Source organism: Triturus cristatus, chromosome 7 (assembly GCF_964204655.1).
Source record: "Triturus cristatus chromosome 7, aTriCri1.1, whole genome shotgun sequence".
NCBI lineage: Eukaryota > Metazoa > Chordata > Amphibia > Caudata > Salamandridae > Triturus > Triturus cristatus.
Window position 1 is genome coordinate 1,595,440,404 of NC_140590.1, and position 26,829 is coordinate 1,595,467,232.

Here is a 26,829-nt window from a genome sequence, read left to right on the forward strand (position 1 = left end):
GCAGCCCACCCAAAGATGCAGGCCACGATGCAACCGATGTGGTGTGGTAGAAGATTCTGGTCACTGGAGATGCTTGAGGTTGGGGCTACTGGGAGCCCAAAGATCTTCTTGAAAGGAAGCCGACTAGCCTTTGCAACTGCAAGTTGACGCGGTGCACAGGGGTTCGGTTCCTGCAACTCGCACGAGGGATACTGGCCTCAAACCTGGTGAAAGGGCAGGGCAGGCCTCGAGAGCTGTGGAGAACCACCACCTGTGTTGCAGAATCTTTCAGAGTCCGTAGGAGCCCAGGATCACCAGACCGGTCAGCTTATTTGCGGTGCCTGCGAATGCAGGGAAGTGACTCCTACACTTCCAGGGAGATTCTCTCAGGTTTATTTAATGCCCACAGGCCTTGGAAGGTTACTGTATGGTGCACAGGTACAGACGATGTACCAGACTGGAAGGAAGACAAAGTCGGGCACAAAGAAGTCCAGAGTGCCCAGACGGTAGAAGAAGAAGTGGTGTTGGAATTGTATCTTTTCCCACAACGAATCTAGGGACCCACCCACAGGTAAGCCCTTAAGTACCCTTATGAAAGGGTTGGGATGATTCAGGGGACCCTCCCAGGGGAGGGTCTGGACAGGGGGGAGGTTACTCCCATGTCCTTTGTCCAGTTTTGCACCAAAGCGGGAGCCACCACCTCCCAGGGCTGGTTCGAACTAGGCTATACATTGGGACACCAAATGTGCCCCTCATGCACCCTGAGGGGCACTGGCAAGCGCACCCACCCTGCCTCAATGCACTAAATCCTGTCTGGAAGGGGTGGTCACACCTCCCTGTGACAGGATGCCTATTGTTCTGCCTTTCCCTGCTCGAGCTTGGCTCAGCAGCAGGAGGGCAGAATTGTGTCTCTGGTCGGCAGCAACCATTTTGTCCTGTTCGGGTCAGGAAGACTGGTACCGGAGACATGGAGAGCCTAATGGAGGGCTCTTACCGTTTACGGTGTGGGGATATGATTCCAACAAGTTTGATACCAAACATGATAGGATTCGTTGCAGCCAGTTGCGAGATGATCATCGCGTAATTACGCCGTGCCCCTCTATCTGGTAAATGGCTGCTTCACTTACAACCCGAGAGAATGGATTCCGTAGGCTCTAGTGGTCTAGGGGTGTCCTGCTCATGCAGGGGCACCCTTACACTTAGAACCAAGCACCCTGCCTTCAGGATTGCAAAAGGCCTGCTATAGGGGTGACTTATGTGCAGTGACCCTAGATATAGGAAAGCTATATCTTTAGTAAGTGGTGCTAGCACCAGCTTACACTGGCTGCAATGGCAGGCCTGTAGTTACAGTTTGAATTGTCTCCCATGGGTGGCATAATACATGTTTCAGACCATGGCGCAACTCTGGGGTACCTATGCCCTGGGTACCTTAGTACCATATACTAGGGACTTATGAGGGTACCTCAGTATCCTATCTGGCATGTACCTATGTACTGAACATAACAATTTAAGGGGGAAAGCAGAGGGACTGGGGTCCTACTTAGCAGGATCACAGTCAGACTAGTCAAAAACAGCATAACACCAGGCAAAAAGTGGGGGGTAACTACAAAAGCAGATCCTACTTTCCTACAAACACCAACAGCAAAATTACCAGAAGAAGGCAATAAGGCAAACCAATAGTGTTTAACAAAGGTGTGATGACACTGCCAAGTGGCTGCCCAGGAAGTCTCCTCAATCCACCCCCCCCCACCCCCACCCCCCTGCCTCGACCCAGGAAGCAGAAACTGAGCGAGTTGAGCTGTCCAGGACCTGCACTGGAGGGATTACACCCAGGGATTTGTAAGGCAGGACTCTTTTGTACCGGGCAGGTAGATTGTCAGAGCCCTCCTGACATCCATGGAGGGAGGCAGCTGAAGTTAGCCTTCATCCTGTAAGACTGGAAGAATTAGCTCCTGGTGGGAATGAAACCTAGAAGACATCTAATGAACAAATGTTGGATCCACCCACAACACCATACTGTCAGCAAGGATCTGCAAAAAGGGATATGACATAATCAGAGCACCCAATTCACCTAACCAGCATGCAGAGGTAATGGCCACAGGAAAGTACTTTTAGCCGAATACTACATAATTTCTGCCTTATGAAGAGGTTCAGAAGGGGGCATTTGAAATCCTTGAAGAACTATAGGTAAGTCCCAGAAAGGAACAATAACTGGTGTGGCCAGGTTTCCGTAACCGAGAACTCTTAAGTAAGCATACCACTAAAGGAATAATCATATCCAATTCCCCCTCAGAACCGCAACAAGCTTTAAATGCTGCCCGCTGGGTAGCCAAATTAGCACAAGCTAGATTCTTCAAAAACCCATCTCCCAGGATTTCAAGAATTTGAAAGGGATCCCCTCAAACTGCATCCATATGTTTAACCACACTATTTCACAAAAGACACCCAATCCTTTTATGGGAGAAAAGAGTAGACTGCTTACAGGAAAGTTGTATTTCAGCTGCCATATGGCTAGAACAACCAATTTTCTCCAGCGATAACCATTGAAGAACCAAGCAGTCAACTTCAGCTGTTCAAGTTGACCCAATGGCAACGCTGGAAACTGGAGTGAGAATGGAATGACCGAGAACCTAACAAACCACCTCCAGACAACCTGAGATACAGTTGGCAGAAAAGGAGACTAACCAAAAGGGGCAATCATGATCACCGTTACCCTCTCCATCTGAATCTTCTGATGCACCCTGGGGAGGAGGGGAATCGGGGGCAAAACCTACATAAGACCCAGGGGCCAGGGAACTAAGAGAGCATCCACCACCCATGCCTGATGACAAAATACTTCCAAACTAAATATTGGAAGAAGGACATTGTGGGGAGAGGAAAGAAGGTCTAGCCACGGTTGCCTGAAAAGATTGTGTATCTGGTGAAAGGCAGGACGTGAGAGGTGTAGGAAGGTGGAATCTGACTGCATGGTTGCCCCCACTTTTTCCTGGTGTTTTGCTGGTTTTCGACTTAGTTGGCTGGGATCCTGCTATTCAGGACCCCAGCCTATCTGCTTTCCCCTTTAAATTGATTGCATGCACTTTAGGTACGCTCCAGATTGGATTCTGGAGTACCCTTATAAGTTCCTACTATGTACCCAGGGCATAGGTACCCCAGAGGCCTACCAGGGGCAGCAGCACGTATTGTGCCACCCCTGGGACCTCCCAAACGGCTCAGATTCCACATCGAGGTACCGACGGAGAGGGCGGGGCCTCCTTCTAACCTGAGTCATTACCGGGTGAGGTGAGGCTCACTTCTCGTGCTGATCAGATGTTCATATACACACTGACAATACGAAGAAGTTATACACCATAATAAGGTTGTATTTTTTAACATTGTCTCACAATTTATAATTTTCTCACTCACTTTTGCTGCAGTAGCGATAATCAAATGAAGGTCCTGACGAAAGCCATTTGACCCTCCAGGCGAGCAGGCTGAAACATGTCGACCCTATTGTCAAACAGCCTATTTGTTAGAAGCTGTTTCTGCACCATTTTTAGATAAGGATTGGCAGGAATATTTCTCAATAAACTTTCTTTTTTCCTCCTTATCCTTTTTTAACATTTCACCTTACTGCACTGCACCACTTATATATCATTTTTGGTATAAATCTCATATCTTGCCCTTACTAGCGGCTTGGCTGTCCTTCTCTCCTTCACCTTCCATGGGCCTCGAAAATGTGCTCCGGTTATTAACTAACCACGAATGAAACTCCAAGATGGAGTGAATCACAGTGGTGGGAAGGAGTGGATATCCAAATGATGATATTCACCAATCACTGGTTTTTGATGGAAATCCTAATGAATCCTATAGCACTCTGAGGCTCCCTTTTCAAACTCTTCGCTTATTCTAATCTTCTTAGCGACTGTGCCCCTGTTTTCAGACTGACAGATTCCTTGTTGTATTGTTAAGCCTTTTAAAATGACACAACAGGTCTGCCACAGCAGCCTGTGTAAGGTGGTGTGTACACCCCTTACTGAGATATAGGTTATATCACTGCACATATAAACCACCCAGTCACCCCTATGGCAGACCTTATCAATCCTGAAGGCAGGGTGCTGGGTTTTATGTGAGAGATTGCCCATGCATGAGCAGAGCCCCTCTGCAGCCTTCGGAACCTTTATTCCTGGGTTGTTTGTGATGCAGCCAGACCATATACGTTTAAGTGCATTATAACCTCGCGGTAAATTTTAACTTTGGAATGGCTGCATGGAAACATGTCGTGGTTGGTGTCAAACACCTTGGAATCATACCTCTACACCAGTAACTTGTGTGGGAGGTATGATTCCACCCTACTAGAGGGAGAAATATGACAGCACCGGTATACCTGGTACCAACTTTGCAAGCCCTGGCATCACAAAATAGATGCTGCCAGCCACAGACACGAGTCTACCCTGCTGCTGCTGACCGAAACTCCGGCAGGGGAGGCCTGGACAATAGGTTTCCTGTCACAGGGAGGTGTGACCACCTCCCAGACAGGCTTTAGTGTATTGGGGCTGGGTGGGTGCACTCCAAGAGTGCTTTGAAGTCTGCACTGCGGGCACATTTGGTGTCCCTGTGCATAGTCCAGCTCAAACCTGCTCTGGCGTGAAACTGGACAAAGGATATGGGTGTAGCCACCCCTATGTCCTGACCCTCCCATAGGTGGGTCCTCAGAGTGTGTCCCATCCCTTCCTTGGGTATAAAGTAATAACCCCTGACTACAGGACTTGAGATTTACCCGGACGAAACTGCTACAGAATCACAGAACTTCCACTATCTACACGACGTTGGATGACCGAAGAATCTCCCTTGGAGTAAAGGAGTTACTCCCTTGCAAGGCAGGCACCAAAGACACAACTGTCCGGTTGGCAACTACGCAGCTCCTGAAGGACTCCGAAGCTTTTGCAACACAGGAGGTGGGTTTCCAAGCTTCCCCAAGGCCAATCCGTGCTCTCAGCAAACCTGAGATCCAAAGCCCTCGTGGGGACCGTGCAACCCGAATCCCTGGACACCGCGACCATTTGCAGCAGCATATGCTTTTTGACGACCCCTAAGGCTGTGCTTTGGGCACTTGTAGTCCAGACCCCGAGCAGTGATTCCACTGAAGATTACTGGCCTACACTCCTCGATTGACCCGTGGGCTGGTATTGAGTGATTCCTTTTGAAGTCTCTTCGCGATCCCTTGTCCGTCGACTTGTGGGTCCCTGAGAAGGGTACGTTAACTTTCAACTGGCTTTCCTGGTTGCTCCAAATGTTCCCTGACTCTCCATTGCTTGGGGAGTCCACAGGACCTTGCTGATCCACACCAAAGCCATTTTCTCTCACCGCGTGGGTTACCGTTGCCAAGGCTTGTTGGTCTCCAATCCGGACACCGACCCCCCAGCACTCGACATCCTTCGTGGGACAGCTCGCCTGTGGACTGTGGTCATCATCGATACCTCCTGGTCCCCGTGGCAGTGGAATTTAGCTTCACCTCTTCGCACCTGAAACACCCAACATCGGTGGGCATTCGTCTATCGTGCCCCTGGTCACTGGCAAGTGACCCAGACTCTGTCCCCTCTGCTTTCAGGTTCTTCACATCTTCGATCCAGGCTTGGATCACCCCGGACACTTCTCCTTTCCACGGCAGCAGCACTTTGCAGCACATCGCCTTCAAAATCAACGACGAATCCCAACACCATTTGACACCTATGCACCCTGCTTCCCTGGGTGAGGTAACACGAGTACTCCGGTGCTCCTGTGGGTGCTGGCCCTAGAACCCTATAAGTCTGAAAGGGTTTGCTCAAAGTCCTCTCCTAAGTGTCATTATTCTGTAAAATTTCAACCACGACTTTCCCATTGAATTGTAAGGGGCTCGCGGCTGTGTTCTCACACCGCACAAGTCCCCCGTGGGTCCCCTGTGCCACTGACTTGGTTGGTTCCTTGGGGTCCCAGTGATTCTATGTGCTCTAGGCACTGTGTCTGGTCAAGTCGGGGTTCTTATACCACTTTCTTAATATATGGTTTCGTCTCCCCTTGGGGCCCATTGTATATTGTGCTATTTACTGTCGTTTAATAACTGTATTATAGTGTGCCTTGCTCTCTAATCTCATAAAGAGGTTAGTTGAGAGTGTTTAGAAATAAGTACATATATTTTATATATATACCTTGTGCGGTTCTCCTTTCATTTAGTCATTCAGGAGGTTATAATCTGGTAAACCAAGCTGCTTTACATTCCTTCAAGATTTAGCCTGAAGGCTGCTCTCCATAGCTACCACTAGGGTACCTTTGAATAAAGGTAGTCTTACATCTATTCATCAAAAAGGGTTGTTTGGACTGGTGCAAGGTGCCCACTAGAAATAATGGACAGCATATACCAGGCCAACTTCTCACAAGAGGTGGTAAAAAACTAAGGACGATAGATTGCGGCTCAAGCTGTTGGCATGAAAATTGAGCTGTCCCTGAATATAAACTGACATCATAGTAATCAGGTTGACCTCCGCCCATGAGCAAATCGGACTAGCCAGATGGTTGAGAAGAGGACTTTGTGTCCCCGCCTGGTGATTCAGGTAACACCCCTCCACCTGTTTGTTGGTATGCACCACCAGATTTGCTCCCTGTAACTGTGGTTGAAAAAAATGAACCACCTTTCAAACTGCTGCTAACTCCCTCTAATTGGATGAGTGCTCCCTGTCCATCAGTGGCCACTGACCCATTCCTTCAAAAGACCCCAGGGTTGGCCCCTAACTCCACAGGCTGGCATTTGATGTCAACAAAATAGAAGCAGGGAGCTGAAACTAGGCACTCTTCTCTAGAGCAGGGTGTGCAACCACCATGTCAACTCCTGAACAAGAGTTGTTGACATCTGGACCTTTGAATCGTAATTGGCGAGGGGTGGATTTCAATGGGTCAACAAATGATTGATGAGAGGTTTGAGGTGTAATCAAGCCCAGGGGACCACTGCAGTTGTTGCCGCCATAAGTCCCTGAACTTTCAACCAAATCTGGTTGGGGCTGATGCCAGGGACAAAAGTGTTCTCAAGTTTTCTTGTAGTGTCTCTATCCTGGGGTGTGGCAGACAAACTGCTGCCTTCAGTGTATCGAATATTGCTCCATTGAACTGCATCTATAGAAATGGGGTGAGGTGAGATTTTGATAAGTTCATTCTGAACCCCAATTGTTGAAGTAGAACAGTGGTAGTTCTATCTCTGCTTGTGCCTTTGGAAAAGAGGAAGCAGAAATTAACCAATCATCAAGGTATGAAAATATTGAAACTCCTCGAAATTGCAAAATTTTGACGACTGGTGCCAATACCTTGGTGATGGTCCGAGGAGACATTGACAGACCAAATGGCAGTACCTGCAACTGATAATGTGCCTCCCTCACTGCAAACTTCAGGAATTTATGACTTGCCTGGGTGAATTGGAATGTGAAAATCTGTGTCTTCCAAATCCAAAGTTACCAAAAGGTCACCTGTCAAACTTGTACATTACCTTCGGATTTAGGATAGGCTGAAAAGTGCCATCTGGTTTGCGAACCAAGGAGAGAATAGTATAAAACCCTTCTTTCCAGTTGGCTGCCGGTACAGGCACAACTGCGTTCTTGGGGAGTAGCACTCCACCCCTGTCAACATTGCATTCCTTTTTCTGCATGTCTCTTGATAATGGAGGAACTCGAAACACCCCTTCTGTAGGGTGATGGACAACAGGACTCTTGTATCCCTGGCGAATGATGGAGAGGACCCATTAATCTGCTATGTACAGGATGCATTGCGGAAGATAAAACTGAAGCCTGGCCCTGACCTTGGCATAGTCACTTCTGACTAGTTTCTTGAGTGTTCTGATCCTGTGGTCGGGACTTATTGGCAAATGGACATCCCCACCACGAGCCCAGCCTCAAAAGTCCATAGGACCTTGAAAATTGTGTTTGTGGAAAAAAGATGTCCTGCTTTGAAACAACTGAAAAAGCTTTAAAATGTTCTTCTCTTCAGCAGTCAGCTGGACCATACAATTTAACAAGTTTGGACCCTCAAAAGGCAGCTTATGTATCAGAGACCTATATGTAGAGCCCAGCCGCCAAGGCTTCATCCACAGAGACTTGCGCCCTGTAATTGCCGCACTTGACACAGATGAAAAAGCACATAGGGTAGCCAAAGGTGATTTCCGAGAGCATCTGGGCCAATATCTCCCTTTGGGCTAAAATAGGGGTTGGATCACCCTGGTCCTGGAGACAATCAAACAGTTTCTTCAGTAAGACATGGGAGGCACATGCCGAGTATGTGCTGGCACATATACCGAAATTAGAAGCTGTTTAAGTCCTTTTGAAGGCTGCTTCTACCTGATGATGACAAAAAGGAGAAAAAGGTTCATGGTGCCAAAATTGAATTCACCTTTGGGATCTGGGGGGATGGAAATTGTGCAATCAGATACCTCTTATTAAAAAAAGATGGGATAATCTGCTTATTTCTTTGAAATGATCTCCTTAATGATGTTATGTAAAGGAAAATCATCCATAACATAGGTACTCATCATCTAGGGTTTTTGAATCAAAGCCAAGGACTTCACACATATGTGCCAGCATTTCTGAAAACACCTTGCCTTGAACGTATTTGCCTTTTGGTGAACATGTTTCCTCTTCTGCACAGCTTTCCCCCTAGGAGCACAAGAAAGAGCCTCCATGCTCTCTATAGCCAAAACTTGAAGAAGCAGGAAGTAATCAGTGCTTAAGGCACCACTTCCTTTTTATAGTTGTTTCTAGGCGACCATATCTCAGCAATGCCGAGATTTGGCTGCATAAGAAATTCCACTCTCCCTCCCCGCAGTTGTGTGTTTACCAGAAACACCACTGCGGGCCTAAGTGCTGATTCCTGTTGCAGAACTTTATTGGGCCGCCTAAGCTGCACGCAATGCTCCCTGTCCCAGCCAAGCACATGCACAGGGGGCGCGGGCGGTGCACTGCAACTCACACGGTGAGTTAAAAACAAAAAGAAACAAACAGTGTAAAGCCAAAAAAATAGAGTGCGTCTCTTACTTGTCTGGGACAGGAAATGAAGCAGGCATGAAGGAGGGAGGGAGGGAGGAGTCTTTATTCTATTTTTAAAAAATAAAAGTGAACCACAAGATGCTAATGGATGACATTTACATGGTAACTCAAGGGAATAGATGTGTGAGTGATAGAGGGCGCAATTTGCAAAAAATACCCTGAGATCAATGTGTTCAAAATGCAGTTTCACTGTCCTCGCTAGGGAGGGACCAATGACTGCAACCCGACCCCCAGTCTAAGGAGGTGCTGCAGACCTGAGAGGTGACCGGGCATCTGAAGATTACTTTGGGTGAGGAGGCCTGGGATCTGCCCTGTGAAGGTTACCCTGGTGGGAAAGAAGCCACAACCAGACTGGGTATCAAGGCCTGAGGGAGGAGCTTCTAGAGCTCCCAGATGAGGTGGGGTCAATTCACGCTGGCCCTCAACATCTGGCTAGAAGAAGGGCTCATTATAGTCCAACATCATAAAAATCCAATATCATACTATAAGATGATAGCAGCCAATAGATTGTGTCTGCAGACATCGGCTTGATTGATGCTAGTGCAAAGACTGCTGACATTCATAGTTATCTTAGTGAAAGATCCCTCCCTATGAATATCTTCTTTTTCCTTTCTGAAATCTATACTGTTCTTTATGAAAGAAGGCAGGGATTCCACAAATGGTCAATGTACATGGATGTGATCTCTATTAAACGCTGTTTGGAATATAAAATCAAGCAGCCAGGGGGAGGCAAAGGATTTTATGTACTTTTCAATAAAAGGTAGGAATGTATGGATGATCACATTTGGCAAAAGCAAATTCTTCATAGTCTAAACGACCAATATCATACCAATTAACATGAAGGGTATCTGGTAATGAATGATTGATACATTTCTTTTGTTCTCACATCTTAACATTCTTTATCGATAATTGTCTCCTGGCTTCAGCAATGTGTCTATTGTGTCATATGGAATTGTTGGAATATATTTTTTGATTAACATTTTAATCCATTCATACCAATCACATTATCTATAGCCCACTTTTCCAATAATTCACTCTATTGATGTGTTATTATTTTTAGGCCTGTGTGAATTATTGGCAATTTCAGCAAAATGTATGCAAAATTACGTCCACTTAAGAAAAATGTAAATCTGTTACATTGCGCTATATTTTAGCATGAAATGCGTTCTCGTGTCTGTTTCTGAAGTGAGGATGCATTTTGTGCTTAAAAAGTTAGTTCATTTGCGGTAATTTTTTCCCACAAATGGTTCTTTTGTCACATACAATGCCGCATAGTTATGTAAAATTGTGTAATTTCAGGGATTTCGCGTAAATAGCAAAATCTAAATTAATGTGAATTATCCCTGTGTAATTTACATTTTGCTCAGATCCAATTATTTTCCAAAGTCTTTGTGAATATGTCTTGATCAGCTAAGCTTTGTAAGGACTTAAGGCGACAATATATTCTGTAATAACTGTTCACCCATAGCCGTCTATGTGGCTCTTATCATGGTGATGCTTTTTCCTTTAAATTGTTTGTGGGCTTTCAGAAATTTCAGGTGGGGGACAAACTAAAAGGTGTCAATTCTGGACTGCCCAAATCATGACTTTTGTCTAGACAGAAGGAGGTTCCTAGACTTTAAAAGTTCCAATTCACAGTTGGTTGGATTGCAATCTGACAAGTTAATCACTGTTCTACCGACTTGCCTTATTAGATCTTCGCTCCCCTCTTTGCCTTAAGCCCTGATCTCCCTCTGCAGTAATTTTTCTGTGTTGTACTTGTGTTTTTTCTGTGTATATTTTTCTTCCTCTCTCTCTCTCTTTGTTTGCCTCTGATCGGTATTCAGTCTGGTCTTAGCAGCCACAATTCGTCCAACAAAATGCCTCCTGAGGTCGAGGGTGCTTTTGTTCTGCTTTTCTAATAGAATCAAAATGTTTGGCAACTGTAAGAACTCTACCCTTTGGAAGTCCTGCCTATCTTTCAAAACCTTTCGTTGTTTCTTTCGTTTCTGCTTCAAATTTATTTATTAGTACTGTAATTTGTTGCTTGAAAGTTAATTCCTGGTTCCCTGCCTGGGTTAGCTCCTTTTTAGGTCTCGGCCTGACGTAAGCAGCGCATGCGCTGCTCTCGTCTTACGAGGCTTCTTGGAATCGATACGATTCCAGAAGCCTCGTCTCAGCTCCGCCTTAAGTTTTGATTTGTGCACGTTGTTTTGCGTCACAAATTATGCCAAAGGCAGTGCAATAATTGCACTGAAGGCATGTCAATAGGCGCTTGTTGCCACCATGTCTCCTTTAAGCCCCGCCCACCGGAATTTGATCTTTTACTTGCGGCGGGAGACAATGTCTCCTAATTAGGCGCTACGCACATTTTTGTGATCATTCCCCTTTGACAAAAGCAGCGCGTGTTTATAATTGCATCGCGCTTTCACTTTAAGTGAAAGCGCGATGCAATTATAAACACGCGGCTGCCTTTGCCAAAGCCGAGAGCTTTTTATGTATTTTTTCTCTTCCGTTGCACATTTGTGGGAAAATCTCACGTTGAAACGTATGCTTTATATTGCCGCTCCATCGCATGTGCATTTACCTCCTTACCACAGTACACAAGATAAACTTTTCCTAGCCTTGTCCTTTTTCTAAAGTAATTATCGTGATCGGAAAATATGCTGAAATCGACAAAATGTGGGCAGAAACAGGAAAGCAGACTCAGCTCTGTTCAGATTCACTTATCTGAGAGGATACGGCAAAAGAGCTGTAAAAGCAATCTGCGAATGTTAATGTATAAGAAGTTGTGTAATGCACGGGTGCACATACATCAAACTGGAGGGGTTCACTGGTCAGTCCAGAACTCTTCGAATCGAGTGCAAGGTTTAACTTGCAGAAGCAGCTGACCCAAGGACAACAGCCTGTGAGAGGGCACATCCGAATATTAGTCCGAGGAAGAACGCATCTGCAGTTGAATTTCCGCTTCCTACTAGCACCTTTCAGACCAGCGTCAATCGGGGGCCATCATTTTAAGCACGGAAGCAGTGGATTTATTCAACGTTACCAGCAGATTACTCTACAACATTGTGCGTTCCTGGCCTTTGACACAAAGTATTCTGGGGGTTGTAGTACGGGCTGCAGAAAGTTCCAAATCACAGTAGTGTGTAGCAGAACGCTTTAGTTTCCCGATTTACTTCGCCTTCCAGGTTTTTTGATTTTCCATTCTGGTGCTTGTAATCCTGATGTTAAAATTGGATACCTTGTTTCCGAGGCAAAATTGGACACATGTCCAAAAGGTGAGGGTTACCCTACTCTGGACTCTTGGGTTTCTCTACTACTCACTCTCTACTACTCTCTACTACTCACTCTCTACTACACTCTCTACTACTCTCTACTACTCACTTTACTACTCTACTACTCTCTACTACTCTCTACTCTCTATTCACTCTCTACTACTCTCTACTACTCACTCTCTACTACTCACTCTACTACTTTCTACTACTCTCTACTCTCTACTCACTCTCTACTAATCACTCTCTACTACTCTCTAGTCTCTACTCTCTACTACTCACTCTCTACTACTCTCTACTACTCACTCTCTACTACTCTCTACTACTCACTCACTACTACTCTCTACTCTCTACTACTCACTCTCTACTACTCTCTCTCTACTTCTCACTCTTTACTACTCTCTACTCTCTACTACTCACTCTCTACTACTCTCTACTACTCACTCTACTACTTTCTACTACTCTCTAGTCTCTACTCTCTACTACTCACTCTCTACTACTCTCTACTACTCACTCTCTACTACTCACTCTTTACTACTCTCTACTCTCTACTACTCTCTTTACTACTCACTCTCTACTAATCACTCTCTATTACTCTTTACTCTCTACTCTCTACTACTCACTCTCTACTACTCTACTCTCTACTACTCACTCTCTACTACTCTCTATTACTCACTCTCTACTACTAACTCTACTTCTCACTCTCTGCTACTCTCTACTATCTACTACTCACTCTCTACTACTCTCTACTTACTCTCTACTACTCACTCTCTACTACTCATTCTCTACTACACACTCTTTACTACTCTCTACTACTCTCTCTCTACTAATCACTCTCTACTACTCTCTACTCTCTACTACTCACTCTCTACTACTCACTCTCTACTACTCTCTCTCTCTACTACTCTCTACTACTCACTCTCTACTACTCTCTCTCTACTACTCTCTCTCTCTACTACTCTCTACTACTCACTCTCTACTACTCTCTACTACACACTCTCTACTACTCATTCTACTACTATCTTCTACTCTCTATTCTCTACTACTCACTCTCTACTACTCTCTACTTTCTACTCTCTTACTCACTCTCTACTACTCACTCTCTACTACTCTCTACTCTCTAATACTTACTCTCTACTACTCTCTACTACTCCTTCTCTTTTACTCACTCTCTACTACCCTCTACTCTCTACTACTCACTCTCTACTACTCACTCTCTACTACTCTCTACTACTCAGTACTACTCTCTCCCTACTACTCTCTACTACTCTCTACTACTCACTCTCTACTACTCTCTCTCTACTACTCTCCACTACTCTCTACTACTCACTCTCTACTACTCACTACTCTCTACTACTCTCTACTATTCACTCTCTACTACTCACTCTCTACTCTACTCTCTACTACTCTCTCTCTCTACTACTCTCTACTACTCACTCTACTACTCACTCTCTACTATGCTCTACTACTCACTCTCTACTACTCTCTATACTCTCTCTCTACTACTCTCTACTCTCTACTACTCACTCTCTACTACTCACTACTCTCTACTACTCTCTACTATTCACTCTCTACTACTCACTCTCTACTCTACTCTCTACTACTCTCTCTCTCTACTACTCTCTACTACTCACTCTACTACTCACTCTCTACTATGCTCTACTACTCACTCTCTACTACTCTCTATACTCTCTCTCTACTACTCTCTACTCTCTACTACTCACTCTCTACTACTCACTACTCTCTACTACTCTCTACTATTCACTCTCTACTACTCACTCTCTACTCTCTACTACTCTCTCTCTCTACTACTCTCTACTACTCACTCTACTACTCACTCTCTACTATGCTCTACTACTCACTCTCTACTACTCTCTCCCTACTACTCTCTCTTTACTACTCTCTATTACTCACTCTCTACTACTCTCTACTACTCTCTACTCTCTACTCTACTACTCTCTACTACTCACTCTCTACTACTCACTCTATACTACTCTCTACTACTCACGCTCTACTACTCTCTACTCACTCTCTACTACTCTCTCTCTACTACTCACTCTCTACTACTCACTCTCTACTACTCTCTACTACTCACTCTACTACTCTCTACTACTCACTCTCTACTACTCTACTCTCTACTACTCTCTACAACTCACTCTCTACGACTCTCTCTACTACTCTCCACTACTCACTCTCTACTACTCACTATCTACTCTCTACCTCTCTCTCTACCTCTCTCGCTACTTCTCTCTCTACTACTTTCTACCTCTTTACCTCTCAACCTCTACCTCTCTAACTCTCTACCTCTCTACCTCTCTACCTCTACCTCTCTCTACCTCTACCTCTCTACGCGCACACATATGCACACATATATATATATATATATATTCACTGAAAAAACCATAGGTTTCACACACGTTATAGTTAGGAATTAGCATTTAAAAAACCTTGGAAATTCACTGAAAAAAACATAGGTTTCACACATGTTATAGTTAGCTGGACATTTCACTCGTAAAAAACCATTGAAATTCCCCCGTTATAGTTAGTGCAGGCAACTATAACTCACGTGACCGCAATCCTCTGCTGATGCTAATACTGTATTTAGACACTTATTTGCCCATGTCTTCTTCCATTAAATTTTAGCTATACATATATTACAAATATTTTTTTTTCATAAAGACACATATGTCATCAGCAGAGGATTGCGGTCGCGTGAGTTATAGTTGCCTGCACTAACTATAACGGGGGAATTTCAATGGTTTTTTACGAGTGAAATGTCCAGCTAACTATAACATGTGTGAAACCTATGTTTTTTTCAGTGAATTTGCAAGGTTTTTTAAATGCTAATTCCTAACTATAACGTGTGTGAAACCTATGGTTTTTTCAGTGAATTTGTACGGTTTTTTAAATGCTAAGTTACTTTACGCCGTTCGTGGCGTGCGCGCCCACTTCACGCAGTTCGTTCCGTGCGCGCACGGTGCACTTCGCGCACCGTGCGCGCACAGTGAGCACGCGGTGCGCTTCGCGCACCGCGCGCCCACTTTACGCAGTTAGTGCCGTGCACGCACGGTGGGCACGCGGTGCGCGTGCCCACGTTACGCTCGATGGGCCATGTACGCACGATGCGCTTCGCACACCGTCCGCACACGGAGGACATATTATGCGCTTTGCTATGAATGGTTACCTATTAAATGTTCAATTTAAGGATATGCGATGCACAAAAGGTGCCCTGCGGGCACCTTTTGCACACGGGGGGGGAAGTGTGGATTTATTTTTTTATTATTTATTTTTTACCGTACGGTAAGTGCAATCGGCATTTTTTCTAAAAAAAAAAAATTTGAATTTTTGACCTTGGGGGTTGTTTTGGGACACCCTAATCAAGGTTAGGTGGTTAGGAGCTGTCTAGCCTGCCCGTTTTCATGTTATCCAACTTTGTTTTTCCTCCCCCCCTCAGAGTGCGAGAGAGAAAATGGCGGCCGACACTTCCTGGTTTCGACCGATTCGAATGTTTACTAAGATCTAACAGCCAATCAGAATCGCGCTCGCGCACGTCACCGTACGCGTACGGTAAGCTTACCGTAAGCGCGCGGTAAGCGCACGGAGCGCTGCCACAGATATATATATTGATTTAAATGCTATTTTCTCAGGAACTACTGAACAGATTTACACCAGACCTACAAAAGGCACTTCCTTGACCTGTAGACTACCTCTCTGCCAAATTTCAAGTAACTCTGTTCAGCCGTTCGGGCTGTAGCTGTGTCTAAAGGTCCTATGGAAAAATGCATGGGGAAAACGCGTTTTGGGACCCCCCTTTTTTCTCTGCCCCCGCTTGACGAATCCCCCCGAGACTTTCAGGGTAGAAGCGGAGCGTAGCGCCCCATTAGTTTTGAAAATTTCGCAAGGATTCGTCGACCGGCGCCAAAGTTATTCCAAATAGAATGTTGCGGATTTCCTATGGAAACAGGGTCCTAACTATAACTATCTACTGGCGACCGCCAGTAGATAATATATATATATATATATATATATATATATATATATATATATAAATATGTTCCCAAAGAACGCACTCCGTTGAAGGTAAGATAACATCTTTCTTTATTCATAACAGACAGCTTCCCCTCCCGTATCTGTGTCCTGCTGGCCTTACGCGTTTCAATGAATTCCTTTCATCTTCTTCAGAGGCCACCGTGAGCACTTGCCAGATATAGTGCATAACCAGCAGCCCCTGCATGCTCATTAATTCCATTCAATTGGCCTCCGGTGTGCCCATAATTTCATTTAACATTTTCAGTGCATGCTGGGCTACGTAGTTTTTTGTGCACCAATTTAACCCTCCAGTGGGTTCAAATGTTCACGTTACATCAAGGACAAATTATTCAGCCCCCATTGAGCCCCAGAGGAGATTCTGTCTGCTAAAATCACGGCACCTCCAACGCCAATTCAAGAAGAATTTTCCTCCGAACGGACCCTCCATCATTCACTCGGGCGGTGCGTCGCCTCCACGGCCTGAAGCGCGCCGTGCAACATGTTCCCAAAGAATTGCTCCAGCAATTAAGACCGCACTCCGTTGAAGGTAAGATAACATCTTTCTTTATTCATAACAGACAGCTTCCCCTCCCGTATCTGTGTCCTGCTGGCCTTACGCATTTCAATGAATTCCTTTCATCTTCTTCAGAGGCCACCGTGAGCACTTGCCAGATAGAGTGCATAACCAGCAGCCTCTGCATGCTCATTAATTCCATTCAATTGGCCTCCGGTGTGCCCATAATTTCATTTAACATTTTCAGTGCATGCTGGGCTACGTAGTTTTTTGTGCACCAATTTAACCCTCCAGTGGGTTCAAATGTTGACGTTACATCAAGGACAAATTATTCAGCCCCCATTGAGCCCCGGAGGAGATTCTGTCTGCTAAAATCACGGCACCTCCAACGCCAATTCAAGAAGAATTTTCCTCCGAACGGACCCTCCATCATTCACTCGGGCGGTGCGTCGCCTCCACGGCCTGAAGCGCGCCGTGCAACATGTTCCCAAAGAATTGCTCCAGCAATTAAGGCCGCACTCCATTGAAGGTAAGATAACATCTTTCTTTATTCATAACAGACAGCTTCCCCTCCCGTATCTGTGTCCTGCTGGCCTTACGCGTTTCAATGAATTCCTTTCATCTTCTTCAGAGGCCACCGTGAGCACTTGCCAGATATAGTGCATAACCAGCAGCCCCTGCATGCTCATTAATTCCATTCAATTGGCCTCCGGTGTGCCCATAATTTCATTTAACATTTTCAGTGCATGCTGGGCTACGTAGTTTTTTGTGCACCAATTTAACCCTCCAGTGGGTTCAAATGTTCACGTTACATCAAGGACAAATTATTCAGCCCCCATTGAGCCCTATATCTGGCAAGTGCTCACGGTGTTCTTTGGGAACATGTTGCACGGCGCGCTTCAGGCCGTGGAGGCGACGCACCGCCCGAGTGAATGATGGAGGGTCCGTTCGGAGGAAAATTCTTCTTAAATTGGCGTTGGAGGTGCCGTGATTTTAGCAGACAGAATCTCCTCCGGGGCTCAATGGGGGCTGAATAATTTGTCCTTGATGTAACGTCAACATTTGAACCCACTGGAGGGTTAAATTGGTGCACAAAAAACTACGTAGCCCAGCATGCACTGAAAATGTTAAATGAAATTATGGGCACACCGGAGGACAATTGAATGGAATTAATGAGCATGCAGAGGCTGCTGGTTATGCACTATATCTGGCAAGTGCTCACGGTGGCCTCTGAAGAAGATGAAAGGAATTCATTGAAACGCGTAAGGCCAGCAGGACACAGATACGGGAGGGGAAGCTGTCTGTTATGAATAAAGAAAGATGTTATCTTACCTTCAACGGAGTGCGGCCTTAATTGCTGGAGCAATTCTTTGGGAATATATATAAATATGTATATATTTCACCACAATTCCTCACTTCGAAGAAAATGGGACGCTCTCCTGCAGTCTTCACAGCATACGTTATTTAATTATCACCATGTTTTCATTTAACAGGTCAAAAGCGCGATCATACATATACGCATACAAATGCATGTTATGTACATGAAAGTACACTAATAAAAGCAAAGCTAAAAAGCCACCTAATAACAAACAGAATTGCTTTAATTTAAACGAGGGCGAGACGTATTGCATTTTCAATGCTTTTTAGTTTCAGTTATATGTATTTAGATTTCCTCAGGGTCATTCCAAACATTCTTGATGAAAATCTTTTTGAACTGAGATTTTCAAAAGATTAATTATTTACATATTTGCTCGATCCATATGTATAAAAGTTTTAATTAAAAATCTTCATCTAAAACGTCATAAAAAGCAAAAGTTAAAATGAAAAATATACGTAAAGGTGTGCGTCATCCTAAAGTGCTGAACGGCATGCGGTGAATAAACACAATGACATACTTAAACGATCTTCTGTGTTCATGGCCCTGCGTAAGACCTACAACAAAAACAGAAAAACATGAACAATCTTACATCTCCACAAACTTACAACCCACTAGGGGCGGCGCCTCCATTGAAGCGGAGGAGCGTCGCCCCACTTAAATGCCGTCCAAAGCCCCCAAGCTGAAAAATACAATGGTAATTCACTGGTAATGGTAATTATTTTTCATCGTCCCGTCCTGGACCGAGCGTCAGGACCGGGCAGGGTCTGCTGAGTGACAGCAGGGAGGAGTGATGGGCAGAGGGCTGCCTTTGCACTGTTTAAAGTTTGCATGTCTCTTTGGCCGGACGGCCGTCTTGGGACGGCCAGCCAGACATAAGTAATTTAAATCTCTCAACCCAGCTGTCTTAAGACAGCTGGGCTGAGAGTAAGTGCAGGCCTCTAGTGCACTGTAGAGCAGCAAGTGAGGCCGCTCCCTCCAATGAGGGCACTACTCACAAGCTACATGTGAGCAGCACCAGGATTGGGCAAGGGAGTTTGCTTGTGCCTGCAGCCCCGTACTAAAAAAGAAAGAGCTCAGGAGCACAGGGTGTGTAAGATTCCAGCCGCCACTGCAACCCACTCCCATATCTAATGGGCCTACCACAGCACATCAGCCTCCATTTCCTGATCCTCTGGATCTCCTCTGTAGCCACACCCAGCCTTGCTCCCTCAGAAGCAGCTCCAAACGAGTGTGTGCCCAGACCCTCAGCCCCTACCCCAAAAAGGCCAACGAAATCCCCAAACATCCAGTAGCTACCTGTAGTTATTCTTGACCCCTCCGCAAAGCAAAACACTTCATACCCAACGCTGCCTGGCGTCTTTAAGTATTTCTGTCAAACCAGCACTGGAAAGACCTCAATATTCAACCTCGGATTCAACAAAACTTTCCGACCTATCCGTTTGTGGTCAGTTTCTGACCTTCTCAATCAGATCTTCTGAACACTATCCTCCAGCAACACTTCCTGAAGCTTCAAGTTCGGCCTACCACTTGAGCCCAATAACTCCAACACCTGAAAAGAACCAGAAAAGATCTACTACATACATAATACACACATTTCTGCTTTATATTTGCTCTAATAACAATGCGGTAATACCCAAACCAACTGTTGCAGAAATGCAAATGTAACCTTGCTTTTTTTACATTGGGTTTCGCCCAACCTGCTAAAACACTTTTCAACAATTCCCTTGCTGCTGGATCATACCCCCACAATACTTCCCGTCAAAACGAAAAACCTGCCAGCTTACAAGCTAAGGGCATTGGTGACAACCCCTTATCAATCAAATTCAGAACAAATACTCATCAAACAATTCCACACTCACACTGTCATCATTTCTTCTTCTGCTGACCATTTCTTCAAATTCTTTCCATGCCTGAAGATAACCTGTCCCAGTGGAGATCAAAATAGTGTTCAACAAATTCTTAAGCTCTCACACTCGAGCACCCAAGTATCCTAGAAAACTCAGTATTCTTCTACTCTGCTTCAGAGGCAAAACTCAGAAACCTCTGCCAATGAGAATGAGATAAAGTATCATCAATGCTATTATTCGCTCCAGGCATGTCTTGCCCTAAATGAAATGTGAGAGAGCAAACAACCCCACACAAACGTTCCCAGCAACCTCAACAGCCTCTTGTCTCTCGCTTGCTGCTTGTTTTTTTTAAATATTTTTTTATTTATATTTTCAAAGGAAAAAACAACAACTGACAATTTCAACACAGAAAGCCAGCATGATGTTACATCAGCACAAATAATATATCAGTCAAGGACGGAATATCGTAATACACAATAAATGTCAGTGGGCGTCCTACGTAAACACCGCAACGAACACAGTATGGATTCCATTACGTCAGGCATCAATCTTTGACCTTTAAGACAGTCTTGCCGTACCTTCTGTAGAGGGTGTTAGATCCTAAAAGGTACAAACAGGCCTAGCAGGTTGACATTGGAAGTGCAAGAGAATATAAATAGCTTAGACAGGCGTAAGCAATATAGAGGCCCTTATCACAACTAAACATTTACAGTGCGTTCAAACGTAGAGGACTCAGTCCGGACCCGGGCCCACGTCTAAAATGGTTCCCATATGTTGCGGGGCCTCGAATTCGGGGGCATCAGTTCCCAAAATGTGCTCAGCTGTGTGTGGCCATATGTGACATCCTTCATCCAATTTTTTATAGAGGGCACCTTCTTCCTTCCCCAGTGAAGTGCAACCTGTCTCTTGGCATAGAGTAGGAGGAGTGCGTGTACTTTACGTTGCTTAGGTAGCGTGTCCTTGACATAACCCAGTAGGCCCAGGGCTGGGGATGGAGCATCAGACCTACCAATGATTTGGTTGACTGCTACAAAGATTTCAATCCAGAATTCAGCTATCGGTGGGCACTCCCAAGCCGCATGCAAGAACGAAGCTGGAGAGTATCTGCAGCGCCAGCAACTCTCGTCTTGCTTAAGCCTCATACGACATGCCTGCTGCTTGTTAACCAAGCCCACTACCGCCATGTTGTCAACATTAAGTATCACTTTCTTGTTATCCGGCTCACCTCCCCAGATCACCAAATCCACCACCAATGGAAAAAACTCCAAAAACACAATGCTTCTCATTATCCTCAACCAGCGCTCCAGCCACTGCTGAGCACAGCACTGAGCAACTTTGGTAAGTGATGTGTCAGAAAAAGATGTACATTCCACATTGTCTCCTTCTCCACAATATACATACTAACTCCATTGAAATTTCCCCAAAAATGTATCTACACTTTCATGTCAGCTCTTACTGCAAGAAACATACTTATCCTATGCTCTGTCAAGACAGCTCCAGACATGGCTAAACCTAACCTCCTGCATAAGGTTCGCCATCCCTCACCACACTACCTTCGGACTCTCCATCCTCATCCAACAACCACACAATCTCCTGCATCTTTTCTCGCGGCAGCCTCAACCCCATCAAGCCCAGCTCAATCCCTAGGAAAATCAATCGAAATTGTACAATGACCTTCTCTCTTGTTGGGTACCAAGTGCACCCTGAATTCCTCAGCCAATTCCTGGAAATTCTTCGAAACTCTACTGCAGTCACATGCTCGTTATTTGCTCACAAAGAAAAAAACATCCAGGTAGTGCATTTCAAATTAAAACCAGGCTTGACTGACGAAGCCCATTGCAAAAAGTGGTAAATCATTCAAAGTAAAAACAGAATATTCCACAACTCATGGTGGGCATGAGGTGGGGGGGATCAAAGCTAGGTAGCTATGGTTGGTATTTTGCAACAAACACACAAAACATGATGGTAGGAATAGTTTCAATTCGTCTAATTACTGGCAATGGTCCAGGTCTCCCTGAACTGGTACCCAAGACCTGTTTTACCCTGATTGTGGCTCGTCACTCAGGTGTCGCTCGTTTCCAGTGACGCCATGAGCACGGGTCCCATGTCTGACCATACCCGTTGGCTCAGTCATATGCAGAACAGTCTCGACCCTGCTCCACTAGGTGCGATGATGGGTTGGAATGCTACCATGAAAAATTGCCAGTGGATAGACGTATTGCAAGCATTCCTCCCACCCAGTAGTTAATTTATGAAAAAATAAGTGCCAGGGCTCTCGTCAGGAGGCAGCTGCCTCCAGACCATTGCTTCACTGGTTCAAATTAAGCACTGCTCCCATCACCTTTTGTGTGTTTGACATTTAGCATACCCGACATACAGCACCCCTGGTAGCAGGTCGCTGAGAAAAGTTTGGTCCTCTGCACTTTTTATTTAAACAACTGGAGTACTGGTTTGCATCCATCACTTTCAATATATTAACTGTTGGAGTCTTCTTTGTTTTTCTTGTTTAATTTCCCATGCGTCTCTTACTCTGAATCTACAGTTCGTTATCCCATTGTTTGCTGTGGTTTGTGATTCTGGGGTGGAGTGATGTATTAGGGAACCGAGAAATTACTGACAGGCCTCTGAACAGCCAGAAGGACTGAGACAGAATCGGTTACACATGTCAGATTTTGCCTCTCTGGAAATCTTCCCTATAGGCCTCTGTACCACTCTCTCCCGTTCCTGACATCCCTATTCCATCTTTCAATAAAAAGCCATGCTTTTTAAAAAGAATATCACATCGAATCTGGACTGAGAAGCCACCCCGATAGGGTGTGTGCTCCCCCTTCTGGTCGTATTACAGGCTGTGTGGGACTTAGAGAAGAGTTTAAAGCAAAGATGTAGGGCAGGCCCAGAGCCTCGACAGTGAAGAACAAGCATTGAAAATGCAATAGGTCTCGCCTTTTATTAAGTTAAAGCCATTTGCTTTGCTATACAATACCATTAGCAAAGCAAATGGCTTTAACTTAATCAAAGGCGAGACCTATTGCATTTTCAATGCTTGTTTATGCTCTTGTGAGTTTTGGTGCGTCTTAAGAGAGAGGAAGCCCCTCTGCTCATCAGCGGCATAACCTGATTTAATGAGAGGGGAGACTGCAGTTCACCTCTTTTGGGTGCAGAGGTCCTCTGCCATATGCCACAGGCAAAGTTTCGGGTTAATGCCTGTGGGTTACAAGTTGGTAAATCGTTTTCCCTGGGGGAAAGAGGCTTCTGTGCAGTCCACGCAGCAGAAAAGTAAGCATTAAGACTGTGGGACCCAGGCTGGTAAACCTCAAATTATGAAACTTTTCAGGACCCTTAGTAAGCAAAAGAATAAGGAAAGCCCTATTCACTCTGTAAAAAAGCTTTTTAATCCTAGCTTTCTGAACCCATCTGCCCTCTGTTCTCCAGAGAAGGATGCTAGCTCTAGGACGGACTCTTTGCCCATTTATAGGTTTAAAGAACGTGCCAAAATGACTTTGGATGATACCCCGGGGTCCATTCAGCTCAAATAGAAGACCAAAGCAAAAATGTTTTCGGAAAAAGAATGAATTTAAGCATTTCAAAAAAAGGGCCCAAAAACCCTTCTTATTAAAGAAAATTGTGGTACTGCCACCGATGAGGTTCCGGTAAATAAATCTGTCAATGACCATAGAAATGTTTTAACAGTTAAACATGCTCATCCTTAAAACATTGTTTTGTCTACTGTTGCCCCTGCGGCTGGTAGAGTAGCTGATGTTCCTGCGGCTTCCACTAATCCTTTGTTAAATGAACTTAATCCAATCTAATAGGTGGAAACCTAGATAGGGCGGTGGCGTCAGACTGGGGCTCCCTCCCCTTCTGGCGATCGCTGCCCTTGGCCACTGTACATCATGTGGTGATCGCGAAGATGCTGGTTTTGCCCAGGTTACAATACCTGTTTTCGGCACTACCCTTGCTGGTACCAGGATACTTCTTCAAGGGGTTGAACGGGCTATAATGCGATTTGATCTGGGGGCGTGGCAGTAAAGGGGATCATGCTACCGATGTCACAGTGGCCCAGAGAGGAGGGGGGACTGGGAGTCCCAGATTATGAGCTATACTATGCAGCAGCCCAGCTCTAGCGGGCAATGCGATGGCTGGAGATGGCGCCTTTTGTGGAGAGAGCGAGAGACGGTGCATCGTGCACTCCTAGGGTGCATGGCTGACCTGGCTCTGGTATGATGGCCGTCGACCCATGCCGAGAACCAAATGATGAGTAGCGCACAGATGCTGGCACAAATATATGAGGGGCAAATGAGAAATAACCACCATATGCACCGCAGGTGCTGCTCTGGCAACTACCAGGAATGACGGACTCACTTGACCGCGGCGCAGTGTGCATATGGGAGGAGGCAGAGGTGCTGCAGGCTGGTGACCTATATCAGGAGTCATTTCTGCTCACTTCTTAAGCCCTTTGAGGCGAATACGGAATTACTTTGAGACGCTTCCTAGACTATAGCACTATCCGGCGGGCGGTAGACCTGTTTGCGGGAGGGACGGCGGAGTCGAAGATATCGCTCCCCTGCAGATCCTGATCACTCACGGTGAGGTAAGGGAGGGCAGTCACTGTGATTGATAGTGTGCTACACTTGCAGTGCTGCAAGTTAATGATACCGGCAAGAGCCACGTGGTTGACGGCTCAGGCAACAATCTCACTGACAAATAATGGACACTGGCCCTGGCACATGTGAAGGGGGTCTCCAGGAGCCTGTGGTTCCGCTACACGTAGTTCAATTATACACCAGACTCAGACCTATTGCATTACAAATGCTTGTTTAAATCAGTGCTTAAAAAGTACAGCCATAAAATATTTTACCGATATCTACAGCCAAAAAAACCAAAAAGTTCACACTTACAGCTACAAATTAACTAAATGAGCCCAAAATGTGTGATTTATTTTTTCACATTTCGTGTGGTTGTTCGCTACAATGGCTTTGTGTTTGGTGTGCGACACTAATGCGTCCTATTTCAAAATTATGCAACCTGGATTCTATTTAATAAAAAAACAGCTCACACAGAATAATACACAAACTGTTTTTCAATGAATGAAATATACATGTTGCACAGTCAGGTTTTCTTAAGCAAATATAGGCATCTGGTTTCATTAAAAGCACGGGGAACGCCCTTCTAGAACTTCCGAGATAAACACAGCTTGCATCGTCCCTAGAATGGTGCACGGTTAAAACACTGTTAAAGAAAGAGGCAGAGGCTGAATCGTATGCACTCTAGGGAATCGGAGAACACAGATGTACAAAGACTGCGTGAAGACTGTAAAGCAAATGAACTATAGGAAAGTATGTTTCTTTTCCGCTGGGAAGATGACTCGACAGCATTTCTGACGACGCTGCACTTTTAAACTTTCGTTTCCGATTGAATCACGAGTCTGAACATATTGCTTCCTGTTGGAGTCGGAGTAGTAGCACAGCTTGGTTGCCATGACAATAGAAAGCTATTGCCACAATCAAAAACAAGATGGCGTGGACTTGTCCACATGGGCCGTCCTAAAAGTGGACAAGGCGGTAACCTAAAAGTCCGGTTTTCAATCACGCGTCAGCGCTTAACATAAACTATGATGCGCGCCAATTGAAAACAAGGGCGTGCCTTTAAGTGAGTTTGGAAACTGTAGCGATAACAAAAGGCACTTGCATGGTGATGGCAGCGCATGCGCGCTGCTAACACCAGGCGAGACCTTAAAACTATATGTTAGCAGCTTTGGGGACCTGTCTGACCCTCACTCTTTAATGCAAGTATAAGGACGAGGAAGGCAGATGAGATGCTAATGTTTTATTTTATTAATGCTTCTTACAGAGGGATCCAGACACCTTGACTAATTCAGCGAGCACCTCGGATCAAACGGCGAAATCTGCAGAATTGGGCCAAACCGAACTCACCTCGGCGACCAGACCTTGCAGGTCCAAAAAATTGGAAATCACCAAAAATGGGTAAGGAATTCATGCACTAATGATCATCATAAATCAGGGGCAGACCCTGAAACCCCTTTAATCAGGCCCAAATTATACGTAATTCAAGTACATGTAATAGCCACATCTCTGGGAACACTGCCACTTTTGCTTTTAGGAAGAATGTCAATTAAGATGGGAATTTACAGGGTAATTAACAGACTCTCGCCCCCTTTGCCCTTGGTCCTCCTGAAATTTAACTATTGCCTCTTTCGCTATTAAAGGTTAAGGACAAACTCTTCCTGCTGCCTAGAACTCATGCCTGGAAGAAATGCAAAATCCCTTTGCCCCATTAATGGTTTCGTCCACCCAGGGCCGTCTTAACAGCATTATAGGCCCCCGGGCAAAACAGAGCACTGGGCCCTGCCTGCACAACCACTCACAACAATAAAAATGTTTAATGGAAAATTAATGTGAAATTCTGCTCTGCATGTGGCCTGATGCTCGTGGGGCCCCCTGGCAACAGCCCAACATGCCTATGTGTTAAGTCGGCACTACGCCCATCTCCATGTATCCTAGTATAGCGCAGTGTTATTTAGCATCTTGTGCTCCAGGTTTCTCCTACTTGCTGCCCCTGGGCCCCAGACCTCCTACCACTGAGCTGTCAGGGGGAAATTCTAGACCGCCAAACGGAAGACGGGAGGTTCACAGTGGTTTTGAGGCTGAAACACCATGTGACAAACTTCTGAATCCCCTGCTTCTACCTCAGGGCTCAATTCTGGTTAGCTTCGGCTTGCTTGGCTCTACTCACCTGCTCTTTGTCCCTATGGTCTGCACATTCAGCA

At 45.3% G+C, this 26,829-nt stretch overlaps 1 protein-coding gene across 2 annotated transcripts in view; it reads left to right on the forward strand.

Moving 5' to 3' along the window:
• Positions 1-26,829, forward strand: part of ZNF831 (zinc finger protein 831) — a 475,412-nt gene that overhangs the window by 79,061 nt on the left and 369,522 nt on the right. For both annotated transcript variants that reach the window (XM_085619460.1, XM_085619461.1), the window contains exon 3: positions 25,893-26,026. In XM_085619460.1, the coding sequence (XP_085475586.1) occupies positions 25,893-26,026 (134 nt within the window). The remainder of the gene's footprint in view (positions 1-25,892; positions 26,027-26,829) is intronic.